This window comes from Vipera ursinii (genome assembly GCF_947247035.1).
Source record: "Vipera ursinii genome assembly, chromosome: 7".
Taxonomy (NCBI): domain Eukaryota; kingdom Metazoa; phylum Chordata; class Lepidosauria; order Squamata; family Viperidae; genus Vipera; species Vipera ursinii.
In genome coordinates this window covers 8,426,086-8,449,274 of record NC_139521.1, presented here as the reverse complement: position 1 = coordinate 8,449,274, position 23,189 = coordinate 8,426,086, and the positions used below count along the sequence as shown (strand labels likewise).

General features: G+C 44.3%; 2 protein-coding genes across 2 annotated transcripts in view; one reads left to right on the top strand and one right to left on the bottom strand.

Moving 5' to 3' along the window:
- Positions 1 to 1,973, top strand: part of TEC (tec protein tyrosine kinase) — a 99,741-nt gene extending 97,768 nt beyond the window's left edge. Inside the window, exon 18 of the mRNA XM_083367904.1 lies at positions 731 to 1,973. Coding sequence (XP_083224030.1) covers positions 731 to 805 — 75 coding nt within the window. The 3' untranslated portion in view covers positions 806 to 1,973. The remainder of the gene's footprint in view (positions 1 to 730) is intronic.
- A 3,691-nt stretch (positions 1,974 to 5,664) lies between these two features.
- NIPAL1 (NIPA like domain containing 1) lies at positions 5,665 to 18,000 on the bottom strand (the record flags this gene model as incomplete). The annotated part of the gene is made up of 6 exons (XM_083367920.1): positions 5,665 to 6,284; positions 8,737 to 8,897; positions 9,828 to 9,918; positions 12,564 to 12,620; positions 15,611 to 15,877; positions 17,970 to 18,000. 6 exons carry the CDS (start codon positions 17,998 to 18,000, stop codon positions 5,665 to 5,667), a joined length of 1,227 nt encoding a protein of 408 aa, XP_083224046.1.
- Positions 18,001 to 23,189: the final 5,189 nt, after the last annotated feature.

The following is a 23,189-nucleotide window of genomic DNA, read 5'->3' as shown; positions in this document are numbered from 1 at the left end:
AACAATAGCAATAGCACTTAGACTTATATACCGCTTCACAGTGCGTTTACAGCACTATTTTATCTAATTTTAAACTGCTTTTAAAACTGCATTTTAAACTGCTTTTATCAAATTTTAGTAATAATTTGTTTCTGGAACTTTGCACTTTGATGTGGCCCAAGGGCTAATCAATAATAATAATAATAATAATAATAATAATAATAATAATAATAATAATAATAATAATAATAATAATAATAATAATAATAATAATAATAATAAACCCTCTCTAAGCAATTTACAGAGTCAGCATGTTGCCCCGTACAATCTGGGTCCTCATTTTACTGACCTCAGAAGGATGGAAGGTTGAGTCAACCTTGTGATAGAGAGATGTGAACTGCTGGCAGTTGGCAGAATTAGCCTGCAATGCTGCATTCTAACTGCTGTGCCACCACAGCTCTTATTAAAACAGCCAGGAGTGTTTTTTGCTGGAAATAGCCCAAAGAAGCCAGAAGCCAGCAAGAAAACATTATAAATGTGGCTGAAACACTGCAACCAGGCTGTAAAGGTGAGCCAGTTGCTAAGCGCTCCAAAGGTAGTTATTGTGACGGCAGGTGTACGTACGTAGCTTTTGAAGGGTTGGTTGTAACTTTGAACCATTGCTAAGGGAGGACTGTTTGCATATTATGGATTCACAAAAGAGAAATAAATATCAATTATTAGAGCCTTTTTAAAACTTTTCCATTTCTAGAAACCAGAAGGACGCCCTACGTTTCAGGATCTCCTGCATATGATTGAATGCATAGCTGAAGATTCTTCCTCCTGACTATAAGCTTGGCAGGCTCAAGAACTCACAATAAAGAAATACCATGTTAGAGATGCTGCTGGATTTCTTCCCAGAGACACAGTCCTGGATGCTGCTTAGAAGGACAAGGCAATTGTGCACATTGCTCCTTTGTCTGTGGAAGAAGTTTTGTCAACACATTTAAAGCCCATTTGGCTATTCAAACAATATTGTTATCAAGAGGACCCCAGTGTGGTTTACGGAGCCGGGGGGCGGGAGAGAGAAATGGCCATTTGTAGCAGGATAAAAACCACTGTACAGCGTAACCCAAATTCAGCACCAGCCTTTTATAAGTCAGCTGTTGGCTTGAAAGAACAATATTTAAAGGGATCATCGTGTATACTCTTGCCCACCGTTGAGCCCTCCAGATGTGTTTGGCCACATCCCTTTCCAGCCAACACAGAGGTTGGTGTACGCTGGTTTGGCTGCTGGTGAATATAAAGGTGATAAGATAGGCGGTATGTGGAAAATTGAGGCTGTGAGTCTCCTACAGAACTTGTCTTTATATCTAAAGACCTCAGTGGCTTGTCAGGAAAATAGCGACATAGAAGAACATTAGTAGTGTACCAAAATAGCAGCTTTCCTGGATTAGAAGCTGCTCAAAGACTCTGCCAGGCCCGAAACAGATGCTAGAAAGGACGCAAGAATCTCAGAAGACCTTCCAGTACTTGTGACTTGTGTAAGCAGTTACTAAGTTAAATGAAGCAAATTGCCCTTTCAGTTTGATCTGCTATAGCGTCCTTCACCAAAGAGTAATATTATTAAAGCCTCTTTAAAACTTTTCAATTTCTAGAAACCCGAAGGACTTTTATGAAACACGGCATTCATAACAAATGTATTCTAAATACCATTTATGTATTGTAAATATGCGCTGCACATAGGTTTCCGTATGAAGTGAGGATTTAGTATGTCCTCGGCTATTTAAAAGTACACCATGTTGACTCCTTTACTGGTACGCTGCACGTTCAGTTTGGTGTTTAGCAAAAACAGAACAAGCTCCCAACTTTGTTACCAACTGGAGTGTTGTTTTTTTTAATCAGCTTGTTATTTTGGTTTTACCAAATGCAAAACGTGCTGCACTGCCAGGGAAATAATGTATAGCAAAATGTGTCTAATAAAATATACTTCATATAACAAATATGAAGTTGTGATGAAAGGTTGAACTACTGATTTTCATTTTCAGGTGAGTCTCTGGGGCAAAACACTCACTGTGTTCATTATTAAGATAGTTAGTTCCTAAATTATTCACTATGTCAGGGGTCCCCAACCCCCGGTCCTGGAGTGGTACCGGGCCACGGCATGCCAGCAACTGGTCCACACAAATAATCAAGCCCCAATCCATGGGATGCAGGCAGCACACAAAACCATGCGCTCTCCGGTCTGTGGAAAAACCTCTCTCCACAGAACCGGTCCCTGGTGCCCAAAAGGTTGGGGATCTCTGCACTATGTCATAAATTATGACCATTCATCCTAAAGTTTCATGGGGACTTAATTTCTCATGTCACACAGTGCTTCAGAAACATCCAAACCACCTTAGATTCAGTGCATTACAGACCCCAAAAGGAAAGTAAGATATTTTTTGCTTTATCCTGAAAGTGTTCAAAATCAACAAAGGTAATTTTGCAGTTCTGTTTAGGGGAAAAACAATTACATAATCCTACATGTCTATGGAGATTCTTAGCCATCCAGGTCATAGTTATCCCAAAGATGCTTTTTCACAAGACAACTGGACTTTCTTATTTTTCTTTGAAGACATTTCTTCAACAGAGGGGAGGTATCCAACATCATCTATCTCCAGTCTACAATATAGTCGTTTCAACAGTTCCAAGAAGGCTCCACACCCATTTGCGTTACTCAGGAGACCCTGAAGACACAGATAAGCCTCCAGGTCAACTTACCGACTTGCTAAAAGAATGCAAATGACCAGCTGTCTGCAAGGAGTATAAATCCTTCCATTCCCCACGATCCAGTCAGAGCTGAAGAAGCTTCTGGGATGAGAAGCGAAACGACTTCAAAGAAAAAACAAAGTCCAATTGCTTTGTGAAAAAGCATCTTTGGGATACATAATCCTACCTACGTGTAGATATTTCATCTAAACAATCCAGATTCTACTGCTAAGGAATACCAATGCCACTTAGATAAATCAAAGTTAATTACATTTGAAAAGAGGTTAAGTGGCAGGAGTAGCAGCTAAAGGATGTTACCATTCCTAGCTGCTATTTAGCTACATCTAATAGTTAAGAACTGCTAGGTTGGCAGAAGCTGCTACACGGCACTCGGGATTCGACCCGCCAAACTGCCGTTCGAAAGCACGTAAAAATGCAAGTAGAAAAATAGGAACCACTACGGTGGGAAGGTAACAGTGTTCCGTGCGCCTTTGGCGTCTAGTCATGCCGGCCACATGACCACGGAGACGTCCTCGGACAAGCGCTGGCTCTTCGGCTTTGAAACGGAGATGAGCACCGGCCCCTAGAGTCAGAAACGACTAGCACGCATGTGCAGGGGAACCTTTACCTTTACCTTTAATAGTTAAGATTTCAGTAACCCCCTTGCCCCACATTTTTAAATATAAAGCCGAGAATATATTCTTCAGAGAGAAATGCTCTATTTACCACGTTACATAAAGACTTTCCGCAAAATTGCAGCACGCGTAGTCTTTGCTTCTAAGAATGGCACCACCACAGAAATTTGCCCTATGTTTTGTCAACATCTTAAAAATAAGGCATAATCCCAGAAATAGCTAAAATTTAGGGAGCGTCATATAGAAGAAAGGTGAACTATCCTTTGGCTTAATTGTAAGTCTTCAACAGCAATCAATCCACGGTCTTGTGTGGGTTGTCTAAATATATATTTTCTTCATATAAATCTTATATGGACTTATCTCAGGGTCAGCATAGCTGGTTCAGGAATTCTGGGTATTGAAGTCCACAACTCATCAAAGAGCCAAGGTTGCCTACCCCTGACCTATCTCTATCTGAATCCCAGCCTGATGACTTGTGGACTTCAATTCCCAGAATTCCTGAACCAGCCATGCTGCCTCAGGAATTCTGGGAGTTGAAGTCCACAAATCAGAGAAGAGCCAAGGTTGCCTACCCCTGGGCCACCTTCATCAGGGTTTTTCAAAGGAGGTTTCCCCAGACTGATTAGGTAAAGGTAAAGGTTCCCCCGCATATGCGTGCTAGTCGTTTCCGACTCTAGGGGGCGGTGCTCATCTCCGTTTCAAAGCCAAAGAGCCAGCGCTTGTCCGAGGACGTCTCTGTGGTCATGTGGCCAGCATGACTGGACGCCAAAGGCGCACGGAACGCTGTTACCTTCCCACCATAGTGGTCCCTATTTTTCTACTTGCATTTTTACGTGCTTTCGAACTGCTAGGTTGGCAGAAGCTGGGACAAGTAACAGGCGCTCACTCTGCTACGCGGCACTCGAGATTCGACCCGCCAAACTGCCCACCTTCTGATTGACAGGCTCATCGTCCTAACCCACTGAGCCACCGCGTCCTTGAGACTGATTAGGCTGATACAAAATATAAAAACTGGCCCACTGTCAGTTGAATATACACTTCATCAAAACATTTTTATTCATTTTTGTCAATATTGTATCAAAAACTTCAAAGATTTTCCATTCAGAAAATTAAATATTAAATATTTTTAAATAGTTACAGCAAACTTTATACAGATACAGAAAAGCATTCCCCCCCCCGAATGTCACTTCACTGTCACTGCTCATTCTTCTCAGATGAGGCACACAGTTAACCGACCATTTAAAATACAAATTACAAATTTATATTTCCTTAACCGGTTCCTTATCATGGAACACATGCCAATTCTTAATAAACCAATGTAATAATAAAAATTCAGAGCTAAAAGACTGTATTATCCAAGTCCATACCTATCCATTGCTGCGAGCTAAATATATAATTTGTTTATTTGTATAATAAAACCTGTCCAGCTGTGTTGATATTAAATACTGAAGAGATAACTAAAAATCTCCACACCGCCAAGCCTGGAATTCTATTTCGAAACCAAATTTATTGGCAGTGATAATTTTACTTCAGACATTGACTTGCAACCAAAGTCACTTTCCAGTTCACAAAATAACAAAAGTCACCAGGGATTTTTTTTTAAAAAAAAATCTCAACACTTTATCATTTGTGAGTATACATGTCTGTGTCTTAAAAGCTAATCCATCTTCCTGAACAATTAAAGCAACTGATGAGGGAATTAAACTTAAAGCCTTTCCAGAAATGTTTAGTGTACACCAACTTATCTCCCAGATTTCATGAGTTTGCTGTAAGGATTTCTTGGTCTGAAGCTAACTCAGTGCTAACTGGCGTAGAAAGATCCTGTTTTCATTTAATGTACTTCAGTAGGCTTTAAACTTTGTTGCTGGAAGTTACACCTAAAAAAAAGAGAGAGAAGTGGTTCTTTTTGGATGTTTCCTACTTGAAAAACTAGAATAAATTAAAACTTCTAATTTACTAACGTGCTGGCTATTAGAAAAAGTCCTGTTGTTGTTTTTTTTACAAAATATCTTCACTTAGCCCTTCGCAAACATCTTATTTTAAAACAGTAGAACTATAAAATATGATTTAGAAAATACATTACATATATAATTCAGTTTATTAGCAACTGTAGTCATCACTCAAACACTATTACTGCTACTGGTGACTTTTGCGTGCTGTTAAGGATGGGAAATGCAGAAATACCAAAATGTTTCTAATTTCCTTTTCTAACCCTAAAGCAAATGACACGTCCCATCTTCTGGTTCCTCCAAATTCTGGGATAGTAAGGCTGATAATTGCTCTGGCTGGCTGTAAGCTGTGAGAGATGATTTAATGGTGGTTACCGTTGTTCATCTCCTCGGCTGAACAGAGTGTTATCCTCATCACATAGCGAAACGGGAGCGTCCATATTTTCTAATAACATATGAGGAGACTCATAAGCATGCAGAGGCAAATTGGGGTCCTTTTTAACAGAAGCGGCCAACTGGTTCCAGGTAATGCTGACATTCTTGAAAGCGTGAAGGCAAAAAATGCCAATAATTATGGTGAAGAATCCACTCAAGGTCCCAATGATGTCCCCAAGCTCCATGCTGTTCCATTCTTTGAAGAGGATAACGGAGCAGATCACCACGGTGGTTGTGAAGCACACATAATAAATGGGAGTGACCAGACACGTATTAAACACATCCAATGATTTGTTGAGATAGTTGATTTGAGTACTAACAGCCAGCACCAAAATCACTGCTAAGACATAGAGCAGTGGATTTCGGAAGACTGGCTTCTGATAAAGCATGTCCTTAATAGCGATGCCCAGGCCTTTGACGGATGAGACCGAAAAAGCACCTATCAGTGAACAGATGGAGATGTAGACCAATATATTTGTCTGCCCAAACCGTGGAGCGACGCCAAAAATAAGCACCAGTGAGGTCACAGTTACAACAGCAGCAAACACGATGAACACTGCAGGGAAGGAAAAAAAACCACCACACGTTAGGACTAAATTGTCAAATCACAGTTTAGGTGATCAAGTGCATTGGATCCAGTGCTCCACAAATGGAGAACCACTTATGAAATAATTCCTCTTTCTGCAAGCCTTGGTACCAATTTCGACTGCATTCCTGGACAGGAAGAGGCAGGTTTTTAGAGCTGTGTGAGAAGCATTACGTGGGAAACCGATAACCCTAGGTCCAAGCCTTTGGATATTTTTTTTTAAAAAAAATTGAGGTAGAATAGAACATGTTTGAATTTAAGCACTGCAACCAAACAAAACAGACACAGACGTCAATGATTTGTTAGAACTGCAGGAAAAAAAAACAACTGCTACCAGCCTGCCTTCCATTGAGGACCCTGGACGTCAACCAGAGGTCCCCAACCTTTTGGGCACCAGGAACCAGTTCCGTGGAGAAACGTTTTTTCACGGACTGGAGGGGGCGTGGTTTTGTGGGCTGCCTGCATCCCGTGGGTGGAGCTTTGCTTGTTTGTGCGGACCGGTTGCTGGCATGCCACGGACCAGTACTGATCCACGGACCAGGGGTTGGGGACCCCTGACGTAAACTATTTCAACTTCTTCCCTCGAGATGATGCTATAGGGCAGGGGTGTCAAACTGCCAGCACGCAGGCTGGACGCGTGACGAGGAAACTGCACCCACCCCGTTGCCGGCAATGGGGAAAAAGTTCTGATATGTCGCATGACGTCAAGTAACGTTGTGAGTTTGACATGTCTGCTATAGGGCATTGCACACCAGAACAACTACACACCCAAGGACAGTTCCCCCCCCCATGCCAGCACTGTGCTAAACAACTAATTCCCACAACATTTTCAAATTACTTAGTAGGGCTGTATTACTATTATCCTTCTCATCTTTCCAATTACCTATTTCCTTATCTTCTTATGACTATTTATTTTTATTTATTTTAATTCCAATTATATCCCGCCCTTCTCCGAAGACTCAGGGCGGCTTACAAGCTTAGCAGTAGCCTTCATTCTATGTATATGCCTGCTTATTAGGGCTTTCACACACACACACCCCAAGCGGCATTATTACAAAGTCAGCTTAATTGCCCCCAACAATCTGGGTCCTCATTTTACCTACCTCGGAAGGATGGAAGGCTGAGTCAACCTTGAGCCTGGTGGGATGCGAACCGGCACTATAACTTTGTTGCTTGTATCTTACAGTTTATATTGTTTTATTTAGTCCCCTAGTATGATTTATCTTGATTGCTTATTTAGTATCCTATGACTATCATTGAGTGTTGTATCTTATGATTTATGATGAATGTGTTTTATGATTACGATCGTGTTTTAGCACTTGTTGCTTGTATGTACACTGAGAACTTATGCAGTGGAGACAAATTCCTTGGGTGTCCAATCACACTTGGGCCAATAAAGAATTCTAATTCTAATTGTAAGGCTTCTCCTGTGCCAGTATTTCTCATCCTCAGTAACTTCAAGAAGTATGGACTTCAACTCCAAAGTTCATAGATCTCAAAGTGGTTGAGGTTGAGAAACACTGAGATGGGGAAAGAAAGAATAGCACAGTTGCAACATTGTACATGCGAAAGACCACGCAAAATCCCAAATCTGTTTATAGGACAAATAAATACATTCTAGCCTAATTTAAAAACATTTATGATGAAACACTTTCATAACTGAAGCTCATTCTATGTGCTGTCCCGCTCTCACATAAACATACCTTGGGTCTTTATTAAGGAGTCTTTATTAAGGCTTCCAAGCCTGAGTTAGTATTCCCCAGCAATTCCCTTTGCCAGCATCAGCCCACCCCAATGAGTTCAACAGGCTACTCAAAAGAAGCCAGTATTAGTCTATAGCACAAGGACAAGGCAAATCCACTAGGCAAAAACAAGACCACGAGGCAAAGGCAGGTCCTGGGTTGAAAAGCCACAATCCAAATTTCAAGGCAAGAATCATAATGGCTGAAGAACACACAGCAAGGAAACAGATACATTGTTCCCTGCATCATTTCACAACCCCCCCTTGCTGAGTTAAATAACTGCTTCCTGGTGCAGCCCATCAAGAGGGATTTGGCTGCCTCCTTGCAAGTAGCCTAGCTGACCTCCATTGTGGCTGCCTCCTCTCAGCCCTATGTGTTCTCAGATCGGGAGGAAGAAGCAGTTCTTCATCCTCTCCACTGACCAGCTGTGTGGCCTCTCCACCCAAAGCCACTGGACTTCCCAGCTGCAGCTGTGCCTCTCCTGCCTCTATCTCAGCCAGCTGTTCATCAGTCGCTCCCCTGCCTCGGCCCCTCCATTCCTGGCTAAAAGCCCTCAGCTGCCTCCCCTCCTAACATGCCCAGGATGGGCTCATCCTCCTCTGAAGTAGCATATGGAGAGGCATCTGGGGAAGCATCTGGGGGAGTCATCACGTTCTATGACAGCTCTTTAGTAAGCATACCTGGATCTTTCAGTTTTATTTCCATGTCATCCAAGGATGTGATTTGTTCCTCTTCAGGAGCATGGATCACCATCACTATGGAACCCAGAATGCTTAACACACAGCCCAGCTTTCCATGAATGTTGAGCCTTTCATCCAAGAAATAGGAAGACAATATTGCACTGTTTGGAATTTTCGAAAAAGGAGAAATTAAGCAAAGGTGGAACCCTTAGGAATGTAACAAGTAGAAACTGAAGTTCTGAACAGCTGGAATGAATAAGAACCAAGAACAGTGTTATAAATGGACAACTTTTGCACATCATTATTATTTTGTAATCGTCTTAGACACATCTCCATATGAGCAGTTTAGTAGTAACTCTGCCAAGCTTTATAACTGCGCTTCCTGACTTTTGAAAAAGAAATAAATAAAGAACTGTACGTGGTCTTTTGACTGATGGCCCCCAAACAGCCAAAGAGTATGTAAATTGTGTGTCTATATGCAACTGCCTTTACAAACCTACTTGGTTACTGTACTTGGCTAATGTAATTGTCAAGGCCAGGTTTTCAGTTCAAATCCTATATACAGTGCTTTTTTTGTAAAAGAAAAAGGTGCCGGAACTCACACATGTCATACAACCCACCTTACCTACCCTACAAGGTTCCATCCAAAAAAGGTGCCGGAACTCCGTTCTAAGTGTTCTATGAGAAAAAAAGCCCTGCCTATATATATATTAAAAGAATCACCTATTAGGAAAAAAAAACATGTATTTTTGCAGAAACACAAGTTATGGGCAGTGCTGTGTATTTAGGCATAGTCCAAAACTCTTTATATTGCAGAATTCTAACATATATGGAGTGTGGTACGTTGTCACTTTGGACTCTTCAGAAAAAGTGTTTTTGGCTGGCTGGGAAATTTGGGGCGTTGAAAGTCACGCATCCTAAAGTTGCCAAATTTTGGAAATACTGCTTTAGAAAGACAATATGGACGTGGTTTAGCTAAAATAGGAGCATACGAGCCTGCAACTTACAGTCCTGTTGAGCCTCTGTTTGAACTGCAATCCCAGATGTCTTAGTTGTCAAAAGCAATTGCACTGTGTATTAATTGTACTCACCTTATAAGGACACTTAGTGTCCCCAATGGAGTGACTAGAGTTGCAGGGGCAAAGGCGTAGGCAGCGAAGTTTGCAGCTTCTCCTATTCCCACTGCCAAAAACGACAGCAAATTAGAATTACTCCAGAGATATAACCTTTCTAAAACTATGAGCGTCTTTTTGGAATTTTATCAGTAATTTCTGCCTCCCCATATCAGATGCAATAAACGTTTGGAAACCATTAAAGCATGCATCTCTCTCTCTCTTCCTCCCTCCCTTCCCCCTCTCCCTCCCTCCCTCCCCCTCCCTCCCTCTCTCTCCTTCCCTCTCTCTCCCTCTCTCCTCCCTTCTCTCTCTCCCTCCCTCCCCTCTCCCTCCCTCTCCTTCTCCCTCCCCTCTCCCTCCGTCTTCCCCCTCTCTCTCCCTCCCCCTCCCCTCTCCCTCCCTCTCTCTCCCTTTCTCCCTCCCTCTCTCCCTCCCTTTCCCTCTCTCTCTTCCTCCCTCCCTCCCTCTCCCTCCCTCTCCCTCCCTCTCCCTCTCTCTCCCTCCCTCCCTCCCCTCCCTCTCTCTTCCTCTCTCCCTCTCTCCCTCTTACCCTCCCTCTCCCTCTCTCTCTTCTCCTCTCTCTTCGTCTCTCTCCTTCCCCCTCTCTCCCTCCCCCTCTCTCCCTCCCTGTCCCCCTCCCTCTGCCTCTCTCCCCCTCCCCCACCCTCCCTCCCTTCCCCCCCTCTCTCTCCACCTGCACAGACACAAAGAGTGAAACATTTCTAAAGAATCCTCATTAAAAGTTAAAGGAAGAGCATGGCATCCATGACCATCCCTCACAATATAAACCAGGTTTTATAATATTTCAGCACTCCCTTTTTACTAAAACTGTTCACTAAGGCTAAACTAATACGAAAACGCTTTTATCTGCCTTATCGATATGTGTAGTAGCTGAGTCGTAAACTGAGTACAGAGATTCCCACTGAAAAGAGATTGCCCTATGCAGCTTCCCAAGGATGCTCCCATTTACCCAAGGTGGAAGATTTGAGCCTCAGAGAGATGAATAACAACAACAACAACAACAACAACATACTGTAGTCCCATCCTCCTACCTTTCCACCACTTACTGAAGCTGGCTTGCTATCAAGAAAGCCAGCAATTCAAAGTCAGGTAGGAGATGTTCTGGAGCGTCATCATATATCTTCTCCTATTTTTCTACCACTGATTTGTTTCTGACTTATTTCTCCCAGCCCCAGGCCACGGGAAGAAATTTAAACAAAACAAAAAAATAGGAGAGAGGGGGGAAAAAAAAGCTAAAACCGCTCCCCTCCTCTAGACACACCTAACCTGGTTGTCAAGGGCAGTAAGATCTGAGGCCTCCAAATAATCCATTGGAAGGGTTTAGCTATGCAGTTAAAATAATTTGACATCCACGTTGATTTGCAAATCCCAAGAGTACCACACAAGAGACTCAACCGTTCTCTTCTGATGGTAAGACGACATCCCCATAAGACTGGATGGTTACTCCAACATCACGGTGGCAAACGTGACGCGCGGATATTTGTCCAAGAAACAAGCCAGCATTCAACATCTGTCTGTGAAATCCGAGGCTTGGTTCCTAAACAAGTGTGTTATTTCAGGTATTCCATCTATCACACACCTGCCATTGCAATGGTGGGGAGGAGGGATAGAAGAGATGAGTCCATTGACCCATTGACCGCATTGCAGCTTGTAAATTGCAGGTTGAACTTCCAGAATGCTTTTTTTAACAGACTTTTTCGCGTGCATTTAAGCACTGATCTGCCGCAGACCACACAAGCAGAAAGAAACTCAACACCGCAACCGTTCCACAACAAGAATTTCTGACAAATGGACACGGGCCTGCTTTTCCCATTCATATAGCAGTAATACTGAGGCAGAGGTAATCTAACTCAGGGCTTTTCAACCAGTGGTATGGGTACCACCTGTGGTACATTAGCACCTGGCAGGTGGTACGCAACCATCCTAGAAAAGTGGTAGCAGGGGAGGGGAATGAGCTGAACAGGTGGCAGCACCGCTCAAGCCTGAGCGAGAGACGGCTGGAGCTGCAGGGCTGTCGGGCCTCAGCGGAAGCGTCAGGATCAGCACCAGGATCCAGCTGGAGCTCGGCAGCTGGCGTTTCTGCTGAACCCTGAAGAAGCGCGGATCAGCTGGAATGTTGCAGCATCTCCAGGGTCTTGTGATTTACATTCAGATGCTTGGCACCTGATTCACATTTATGACGGTCACAGTGTCCCAGGGTCATGTGAAGTGACCAAAACCTGCTGCAACCACCCAGAAGAGGGGGGGGGAATAAAAACCAAATACCCCCCCACGCACACCCTCGCTGCCAATCCTCAACACAAATGCTCACAACAATGGAAACCTCGGACAGGAGAAAGAGCGCTGCCGGGTGGGCAGGCAGGTGTCTTGCTCGGCTGTGGCTTGGGGGGTGTTTTTTTCACTGCCATTGTAACATTCGAACAGTCACTAAGCGAACTGTTGTAAGTCGAGGACTACGTGTACTTCATCACTTTTTTCCTTTTTTTTTGGGTCATCAAGTTTTTGACACTTTGCCAGGCAACTGGTGGTACTCGGATCTTGCCATATCCTAAAAGCGGCGCAGTGGGTGAAAAGGTTGAAAAGCCCTGGTCTAACTAGTAACAAATATTATGGCCAGTTTCTTTTCACAAAAGGTGTGCAGAAATAGCTACCTATAAATAAAAGGAAAAGTGGCGAAGCTTTAATACTTACTTGAAAGCAATCCTGCCCACCATAGCCATTCTTTGAGATACGAATAGCCCCCCTCTCCTAAGGAAACAGAAGGGGAAAAAAAGCCATTTTCAGAAGAAAAACCTACAACTCGCCTCCTATTCAAATACCTTTTCCCAATATCGTTTGCAAAGGAGAATATTTGGAATATTCCACTGTAACCGACGGCAGAATTGTATCAGCAACAATTCTTCAGTAATAAGAATCAGAGAACTTTGGTCTGGAAGGGACCCTTGAAGGCCTTCTAGTCTAACCCCCCCTGCCCAAGGCAGGAGATCTTTAGTGCATCCCAGACAAGCATGGCTTTGCACTTTTTCTAGGGCTTCGGCATCTTTTTTGGCATCATAGTGACCCAAAAGTGGATGCAGTATTCCAAGTGTGGCCTCACTAGGGCGGTCTAAAGCAGTCCCACCACCTGTGATCTTGACGACCTTTTTGGCATTGCAAACTGCTGCCTGATACCTAAGTGGTGGTCCATTAGGATAGCGGCTCCCAACCTTTTGGATACCGGGGACCGGTTCCATGGACAAAGGTTTTTCCGTGGACCGGAGAGAGCGTGGTTTCGTGTGCTGCCTGCATCCTGTGGATGGGGCTTGGTTTGCTTGTGGGGCCTGGTTTCTGGCATGCCGTGTGTCGTTGCCGGTCCACGGACTGGGTTTTGGGGACCGCTGCATTAGGATACCTAGATATTTCTTGCTACGAGTTACTATCGTAGGGCCATGTACTACCTAGTCCAGGGGTCGGCAACCTGCGGCTCCGGAGTCGCCTGCCGCTCTTTCACCCCTGTACTGTGTCTCCCAGTCCTCCGCCGCCGTGTGCAGTCTCACAAACAAAAGATGTGGGACTAAAAAAGTTCAATCCATCAATTCCAACTTCTCGCAGGAAACAAAAAAAAAAAAAGATCTTGCGAAGCTGGAATTGATGGACTGAACTTTTTTAGTCCCACGTCTTTTGTTTGTGGGACTGCCCACAACCTTCTTTTGTTTGGGGAAACGGCACACGGCGGCAGAGGAAGCGATGGAGGGCCGCGGTGGAGCTGGAAAGAAGGTGCCACGTGGGTCTGATCGGGGGTGCGGAAGTGCGGGATTTTTGCCAAGCAACTTGTACAGAGCCGGCGAAATGGGCCGGGTTGGGGGGGCTGCCAATGCCGCTGCCATGAGGCTTGGCAGAGGCCCCCCAAGCGACCATGATTCCCCCCTCCCTAGCCAGCCAGCCACCATCGCCCAGCCTACTCCTCACCTGGCCAGCCGCCCTCCGTGCGGAAGGTGGGGGGAAGCAGCAGGGTTTTGTGGCTCCCGTTTTTTTATTTTCTCTGGGAAATGGGTCCAAATGGCTCTTTGAGTCTTTAAGGTTGCCGACCCCTGACCTAGTCTATAGCTGTGCATTTGTTTTTTTCCAGTCTAAGTGCAGGATCTGGCTTTTCTCCCCACCGAGCTGCATCTTGTTGGCTAGAGCCCAATCGAGATCTTTCTGAATCTTCAATCTATCTTCCAATTCCCCCAGTCTGGTGTCATCTGCAAATTTGACAAGTACTCCTTCTATTCCGGGGGTGGCGAATCTTTTAGAAACCGAGTGCCCAAACTGCAACCCAAAACCCACTTATGTATCATCGGCTGACAGGTGGGGGTGGCCCTTTGGGTGGGTTTGGCCCATTGGGTCGACGTGGCCCATTGGGTGGCCGTGGCTGCAGCGGTAACGGCAGACTGGCTGGGACTAAAAAGTTCAATCAATCAGTTCCAACTTTGCGAGAACTTTTTTTCCCCGCGAGAAGTTGAAATTGATTGATTGATTGAACCTTTTTTTTTGCACACGGTGGCGGAGGCCTAAAGCAAAAAGTTTTTATAAAACCCAGCTGAAGGCGTAGGGCTGGGGCGACGGCGCGTGTGCCCACAGAGAAGGCTCTGCGTGCCACCTGTGGCAGCCGTGCCATAGGTTCGCCACCACAGTTCTATTCCCTCGTCCAGATCCCTTTTGAAGAAATTAAGGCCCTGGCCTAGAAACCAGAATACTGTCAGTTCTAGACCAGTTCTAGGCATGAAAGTCAGCTGGGTGAGTTTGGGCTTGTCACTTTTTTTTTAAAACTGGTTTTAACTTTTGTATTTTTGGTTTTTTAATTCCCTGTAAACCGCCCTGAGTCCTCCGGGAAAGGGCGGTATATAAATGTAATAAAATAAATAAATAAATAAATAACTCACCTCACAGGAAAAGGAAGGGTTTTTAGGAATGTTTGCAAAGGAGAATGAGTTATTTATAAACAATAACCAAGATGGAATAAACAGCAAATAAACACACCGTATTATGGGTATGAGTTATATAGGAACCAAGTTATTAAACTTAGAGAACAGGAGAGTAATTAAATTTCTTTCACCTAACCTAAGTTGTTTCAAGACCACTATTTGGTTGAAAAGTTTTGTACACATGTATATAGGGACACAGCGGCTCAGTGGGTTAGGACGCTGAGCTTGTCGATCAGAAGGTCAGCAGTTTGGTGAATCGAATCCGGAGTGCCACGTAGCAGAGTGAGCACCTGTTACTCGTCCCAGCTTCTGCCAACCTAGCAGTTCAAAAGCACATAAAAATGCAAGTAGAAAAATAGGGACCACTACGGTGGGAAGGTAACAGCCTTCCGTGCATCTTTGGCGTCTAGTCATGCCGGCCACATGACCACGGAGACGTCCTCGGACAAGCGCTGGCTCTTCGGCTTTGGAAACGGAGATGAGCACCAGCCCCTAGAGTCGGAAACGACTAGCACGCATGTGTGGGGGAACCTTTACCTTTTACCTTTATAAAGGTCAAAATACTGTGGGTGTAATTTTTTTTTCAACAACTCTTCTTTATTATTATTTACTGTCAAAAAGCCCCACACTTCTCAGACCTCCTACAATAGGACAGGGGCAAAAAACCATTTAAAAAATAAAATTGCCTCGTATTAAATACACACTGGAGATAGATAGACAAGCTACGCTTTGAGATTGGATTCCAAATTTCAAACAAACAAAAATTTTAAAGTAGTATCTATTTTTTTTTACCAGCTCTCGTGAAACCTTTTGCAGCCATTCGCAAAAGGCCCTTCTTTTTCAATATAAAGCTGGATCCCACAAAGATACTGGAGCCAATGGCCAACGCGACACCCAGGTATAAACTGTATTTGGTTCCTTGGGGAGTGGAAACATTCAGCATTGTTTCATTGGGGTATCTTCCCGAATAGGCAAAGAAAGAAGCTTGTAGCTCCGATACGTTGAGGATCTGGCACCAGGCATGTTGAGAGTTGGGGCAAGCCAAAGGAAACACTTCCCCTAGAAGAACAATAAAACAATGGACTGAGCATCTGATCCACATACGTGAGGAAATATTTGCAGAGCTCATCCACAGGTGTAGCAAAACAAACTCTCCTTCCGTCAGATCAGCTCGCTTACGACGACACTGAGATGATCTACAGCCAGTGGTGGGATTCTAGAGGTGTCAACTCTATCCCATAGTCGAATCTATTCTATTCTAGAGGTGTCAACTGTGTCCTATAGTAGAATCTATTCTATTCTTGAGGTGTCAACTCTATCCCATAGTCGAATCTATTCTATTCTAGAGGTGTCAACTCTATCCCATAGTCGAATCTATTCTATTCTAGAGGTGTCAACTCTATCCCATAGTCGAATCTATTCTATGCTAGAGATGTCAGCTGTGTCCTATAGTAGAATCTATTCTATTCTTGAGGTGTCATCTCTATCCCATAGTCGAATCTATTCTATTCTAGAGGTGTCAACTCTATCCCATAGTCGAATCTATTCTATGCTAGAGATGTCAGCTGTGTCCTATAGTAGAATCTATTCTATTCTTGAGGTGTCAACTCTATCCCATAGTCGAATCTATTCTATTCTAGAGGTGTCAACTCTATCCTATAGTCGAATCTATTCTATTCTAGAGGTGTCAACTCTATCCCATAGTCGAATCTATTCTATTCTAGCGGTGTCAACTCTATCCTATAATCGAATCTATTCTATTCTTGAGGTGTCAACTCTATCCCATAGTCGAATCTATTCTATTCTACAGGTGTCAACTGTGTCCTATAGTAGAATCTATTCTATTCTAGAGGTGTCAACTGTGTCCTATAGTAGAATCTATTCTATTCTAGAGGTGTCAACTCTATCCCATAGTCGAATCTATTCTATTCTAGAGGTGTCAACTCTATCCCATAGTCGAACCTATTCTATTCTAGAGGTGTCAACTCTATCCCATAGTCGAACCTATTCTATTCTAGAGGTGTCAACTCTATCCCATAGTCAAATCTATTCTATTCTACAGGTGTCAACTGTGTCCTATAGTAGAATCTATTCTATGCTACAGGTGTCAACTGTGTCCTATAGTAGAATCTATTCTATGCTAGAGATGTCAACTCTATCCCATAGTCAAATCTATTCTATTCTAGAGGTGTCAACTCTATCCTATAGTCGAATCTATTCTATTCTTGAGGTGTCAACTCTATCCCATAGTCGAATCTATTCTATTCTACAGGTGTCAACTGTGTCCTATAGTAGAATCTATTCTATTCTACAGGTGTCAATTGTGTCCTATAGTAGAATCTATTCTATTCTAGAGGTGTCAACTCTATCCCATAGTCGAATCTATTCTATTCTAGAGGTGTCAACTCTATCCCATAGTCGAACCTATTCTATTCTAGAGGTGTCAACTCTATCCCATAGTCGAACCTATTCTATTCTAGAGGTGTCAACTCTATCCCATAGTCAAATCTATTCTATTCTACAGGTGTCAACTGTGTCCTATAGTAGAATCTATTCTATGCTACAGGTGTCAACTGTGTCCTATAGTAGAATCTATTCTATGCTAGAGATGTCAACTCTATCCCATAGTCAAATCTATTCTATTCTAGAGGTGTCAACTCTATCCTATAGTCGAATCTATTCTATTCTTGAGGTGTCAACTCTATCCCATAGTCGAATCTATTCTATTCTACAGGTGTCAACTGTGTCCTATAGTAGAATCTATTCTATGCTAGAGATGTCAGCTGTGTCCCATAGTCGAATCTATTCTATTCTAGAGGTGTCAACTTCTTCTTAAAGACGCAGTGATCGGGAAACTTTAAACACGCACGCAGGATTTGCAGACGGAACACGCGCGCGGGCGCAGAGCTTGCCTTCTTCCCAACGCGCGCACACACACACACCCCGCCAATCCCTATCTATTTGCGGCTCTGCTGCTATCCCTACTATATGACTGATACGGCCAAGACACAGGTCCTCCCGTCTCGACGACCCAAACGCGGCTAGTCCTCATTGACCCAGGCGGGAAGGCGAACGTTTTGTGCCGAAATTAAGACTCTCCAGCCAGGAACCGGGACACACACACACACACACACAAAAAGCAGCCACTGACCTTCCTTGCACGACTGGGGCAGCAACACCATCTTTGCCCCCCACGCTCGGACGGGTTGACCAGCCGGAGACCCCCGCCAGAGACGGACTCAGCGGGACGGGAGACCCCCGCCCCGCGGCCCCCCCGTCGGAACAGCAGCCCAGCGCCTTCTTCGCTCGTCCAGGCGAACATCTGGAGCGGCCTCCTCCCTTTAGCCCAGCCGCGCCACCGATTCCAGCCGGGGGGGGCGGGACCGAGAGACCCCCCCCTCCCGAACGCCGGTCCGCTTCTTTGTAGCTCTCCCCATTGTGACGTCACAATGGGCAGGAATCGGTTGAACGTTCGATAGTGACCTGGTGCGGGGGGGGGGGGGGGTTCCTTCCAAGGCGAAGCGCCGTTTTATCACCCGTCGGCAGAAACGAGATTCTGAACAACCGAGGTTCGGCTGAAGGTGAGTCTTCCTTCCTTCCTTCCTCCCTCCCTCCCTCCATTCCTCTTTTCCTTCCTTCCTTCCTTCCTTCCTTCCTCCCTCCCTCCCTCCCTCCCTCCATTCCTCTTCCTTCCTTCCTTCCTTCCTTCCTTCCTTCCTTCCTTCCTTCCTTCCTTCCCTGCCTTCCTCCATCCATCCATCCATCCCTCTTTTCCTTCATTCCTTCCTTCCTCCCTCCCTCCATTCCTCTTTTCCTTCCTTCCTTCCTTCCTTCCTCCATCCATCCCTCTCTTCCTTCCTTCCTCCCTCCCTCCCTCCCTTCCTCCCTTCCTCTTTTCCTTCCTTCCTCCCTTCCTTCCTTCCTCCCTCCCTCCCTCCATTCCTCTTCCTTCCTTCCTTCCTTCCTTCCTTCCTTCCTTCCTTCCTTCCTTCCTTCCTTCCTTCCTTCCCTTCCTTCCTCCATCCATCCATCCATCCCTCTTTTCCTTCATTCCTTCCTTCCTCCCTCCCTCCCTCCCTCCCTCCATTCCTCTTTTCCTTCCTTCCTTCCTTCCTTCCTCCATCCATCCCTCTCTTCCTTCCTTCCTCCCTCCCTCCCTTCCTCCCTTCCTCTTTTCCTTCCTTCCTTCCTTCCTCCCTCCCTCCATCTTTTCCTTCCTTCCTTCCTCCCTCCCTCCCTCTTTTCCTTCCTTCCTCTCTCCCTTTATCCCTCTTTTCCTTCCTTCCTTCCTTCCCCCCTCCTTCCCTCCCTTTTCCTTCCTTCCTTCCTTCCTTCCTTCCTTCCTTCCTTCCTTCCTTCCTTCCTCCATCCATCCCTCTCTTCCTTCCTTCCTTCCTCCCTCCCTCCCTTCCTCTTTTCCTTCCTTCCTTCCTTCCTTCCTTCCTTCCTTCCTTCCTTCCTTCCTTCCTTCCTCCCTCCCTCCCTCCCTCCATCTTTTCCTTCCTTCCTTCCTCCCTCCCTCCCTCTTTTCCTTCCTTCCTCTCTCCCTTCATCCCTCTTTTCCTTCCTTCCTTCCTTCCCCCTCCTTCCCTCCCTTTTCCTTCCTTCCTTCCTTCCTTCCTTCCTTTTCCTTCCTTCCTTCCTTCCTTCCTTCCCCCCTCCTTTCCTCCCTTTTCCTCCCTCCCTCCCTCCCTCCCTCCTTTCTTTCTTTCTTTCTTTCTTTCTTTCTTTCTTTCTTTCTTTCTTTCTTTCTTTCTTTCTTTCTTTCTTTCTTTCTTTCTTTCTCTCACCGGGAGCTTCAGATAACTGGACAAGCCTTTGTCGACAGTGGTCTTGGGGTCTCTCCTGCTTGAGCAGCGGGGTGGGGGTGGGGTTTGGACTGGAAGACTTCGGAGGTCCCGTCCGATTCTGTTATTCTGTCCATTCGTCTCAGTCTGCTGCTTTTCTTGTCCCGCCTCGGCCCTTGTGTGTTAAATCTCCTGTGTGTACAGCAAAGGGCACGGCGGGTGTGTGTGTGTGTGTGGGGGGGAATCTTACCATTCGTTTTTTTTCTTCTCTTTGGGAAACTTTGGGGATAGACGCGTGGTAAGGAATGAAAGGAACTTAAGCTTCCATCCTGTTCCCAAAGGGAACATTTTGGAAGATTTAAGATGCACGGATAATCCCAGCCATCGCAGTTTAGGTCTTGTGATTTAGCATCCCTCTCTAGCCCCAGTTTTGAGGAATCTGGCTCTTTCCCCCACTATGTTGCATTCTTAAAAACATCCATGACTCGGAAATGTGTTCCTCTGGGAACTTGTGGGATGGTCATGGAAGTGGTAATTCTACTAAGGGAGCTCTCAGGAACATTAACCAGTTTAATACCTTAGGAGAGATCTTAGGTAGGTAGATAATTTAGCTATCCATCCATCCATCCATCCATCCATCCATCCATCCATCCATCCACCCTCTCAGTCAGACCTTAAGAAACACAGACTGAATGCACTTGTAAAATATCCCTGCCATGAATGCCATTTTTTAAAAAAAAAAACTATCTGTTCTTAAACATGATATCCCTGACACGAACTCCAAGTTTCTCCCCCCTTCTCCTTCACCTTCAGACAGACCGACTGGATACTTCTAGCCTCCATTAGATTGAGAATGTCTGAGTCCGAAGCTAATTTGTGATCAACAAACTATGGTGATTTGATGGTACTATTCGGATGTGCAGGATTATCTACCATCGGGTAGGAGATACAGCCGTACCAACAGGCTGAAGAACAGCTTCTATCCGTGGGCTGTCAAGGCTCTTGCACGGGAAATAACTCCATGTATGATTGACTTGCGAGGCTGGTGTGTTGTGTGCAATTAGCTTACATGGTGTAACAAGATGATGGGTTTGTTGTCACTGTGAGTTGTGGTGGTGGGGCGGGGGCCACGAAGGGAGGCTCAGCCAATCTCAATGTATACATGGTTGTACTTTGACAATAAAGGTTCATTCATAATCTTAGGTGTTAAAGCAGGAAGCATGCCTTTGCGCTGGATTTAGATCGTAATGCCAAGCCTTTCTGGGAGGTGGACGGTTTTTATAAGCCGTAAACAATGGCTTAGATAAATTTTGATTTTTAATATTTTTTTTTGAAATGCAATCATGACTGCCATTTCATTTCCAGGTTGCTGAATTTAAGGAAGACGAGAGAAGCCTACAACATAGTCAACCTGGCTTCAGGCAGGTGCAGGCAGATCCCGGCAGGGCCCTTAGGATAAGAGAAAATTAAGTTCCCACCTACACAAGGCTAGCTTTAAAGCAATGTTGACACAAGTTAGATTTATGCCACATTTTGAAGAGAAGATGGCCTGGAATGCAAATGCAGCCTTTGAAAGCATTTCAGGGCTGATTTCACACGATTCCAAGAAACGATAAGAGTTGTTTTCAGGATTTGCAGACAGCCCAGGAGTCCTTTGAAGCAGTTTTTGGACTTGAGTTTGAAGCACTCCAGACACCTATACGCAACATGCTAGGCTAGGCTATTGTGAACCGCCTGAAACATGGTTTTCAGAAGTAACCCAGTTCTATGAGTAGGCACCACAACGTAGAGCTGAGCGTAGTCGAGGCCTTCCTATGGATTCATGAGAACCAGTGATTCTTCTCTCTTCTCTTGCATGACGACAAGAGAACATCCTGGTTCGTTTATTCATTCCAGGGTTTCTGAACCTTGGCAGTGTGAAAATGTGTGGATTTGAACTTCTAGAATTCCCTGGTCATCCTGGACTGGTAGAAGTATTCGCAACCCTCACCTACTCAATCAAGATCAGAAACCCAGCACTCAGTCACCAAACAGTTTATGTGTAAAGATCTGTGGAGCCTGGTCAATCGCACGACGGACACGAACCCAGAAACTCAAATTATTACAAGGTAGATGTGAAGTACTCCATATTCAGATGAGACAGTTGAAATCATGGTAAGATAAGTATGAACATTAGCAAAACTTCACTACATACTTTCTTATCTAGAAAGAGTGCAGAGAAGAGCAACAAAGATGATCAGGGGACTGGAGGCTAAAACATATAAGGAACGGTTGCAGGAATTGGGTATGTCTAGACCAGGGGTAGGCAACCTCGGCTCTTTTATGACTCATGGACTTTAATTCCCAGAATTCCTGAGTCACCATAGGTTGCCTACCCCTGGTCTAGACTAACGAAGAGAAGGACGTGGGGTGACATGATAGCAGTCTCCCAATATCTCAGGGGCTGCCCCAAAGAGGAGGGAGTCAAGCTATCCTCCAAAGCACCTAAAAGCAGGACAAAAAGCAACGGATGGAAACTAACCAAAGAGAGAAGCAACCTAGAACTAAGGAGAAACTTCCTGACAGTTAGAACAATTAACCATTGGAATAACCTGCCTCCAGAAGTGGTGAATGCTCCAACACTGGAAGTTTTTAAGAAGAGACTGGACAGCCATTTGTATGAAATGATAGGGTTTCCTGCCTGAGCAGGGGGTTGGACTAGATGACCTCCAAGGTCCCTTCCAACTACTTCTTCTTCTTCTTCTTCTTCTTCTTCTTCTTCTTCTTCTTATTATTATTATTATTATTATTATTATTATTAATTTATTATTTATTATTTATTATTTATTATTTATTATTTATTATTTATTATTATTATTCGCAGTCAGCCAGATGTTCAGACTACTTCTTCTTCTTCTTCTTCTTCTTCTTCTTCTTCTTCTTCTTCTTCTTCTTCTTATTATTATTATTATTATTATTATTATTATTATTATTATTATTATTATTATTATTATTATTATTATTATTATTATTATTATTATTATTTGCCAGGCTGTACCCACCTACACAAACTTTTCTATTTTGCTATAGACACTCGCAGTTGTATTTTAGCCTGGAGGGTTGAGTGAACCCAGCAGACATGAAGAAGATGCAGTGGTCTCCTGATGTCTCCTTCCCGTTATTTACTTTTTTAGTTCTCAGAGACTGGAACAGTCCAGTCCATGGTCTGTCCACTCTGTCCTTTTATATCACAGGCTAATACAGAACCAATGAACCATACGCAGTGTACGAACCCATACATCCCCAGGAAGTCCAAATAAAAGTCAGTGGTAAATAAAAGTCAGTGGTGGCCATATGTTAAACGACAGGCTGGATTCTGCGCGTTGGCTGGCGTTTAGTTTCATCCTTTCGCAAGAGCTGGATTTTTTAGAAAGAGCATCCAGTCATCCAAGCAGTTCTGTAGCTCAGGTTTTTCCATGTAATCAATGATCTCGGCTTCAGAAATTATTTGTCGGAATACCTAGATAATGAATAGTCCTACACAATTGAAGCAGAGCTTCAATTGTGCTGTTGAGGGTACTACCTTGACTTTTTTCACCATACCC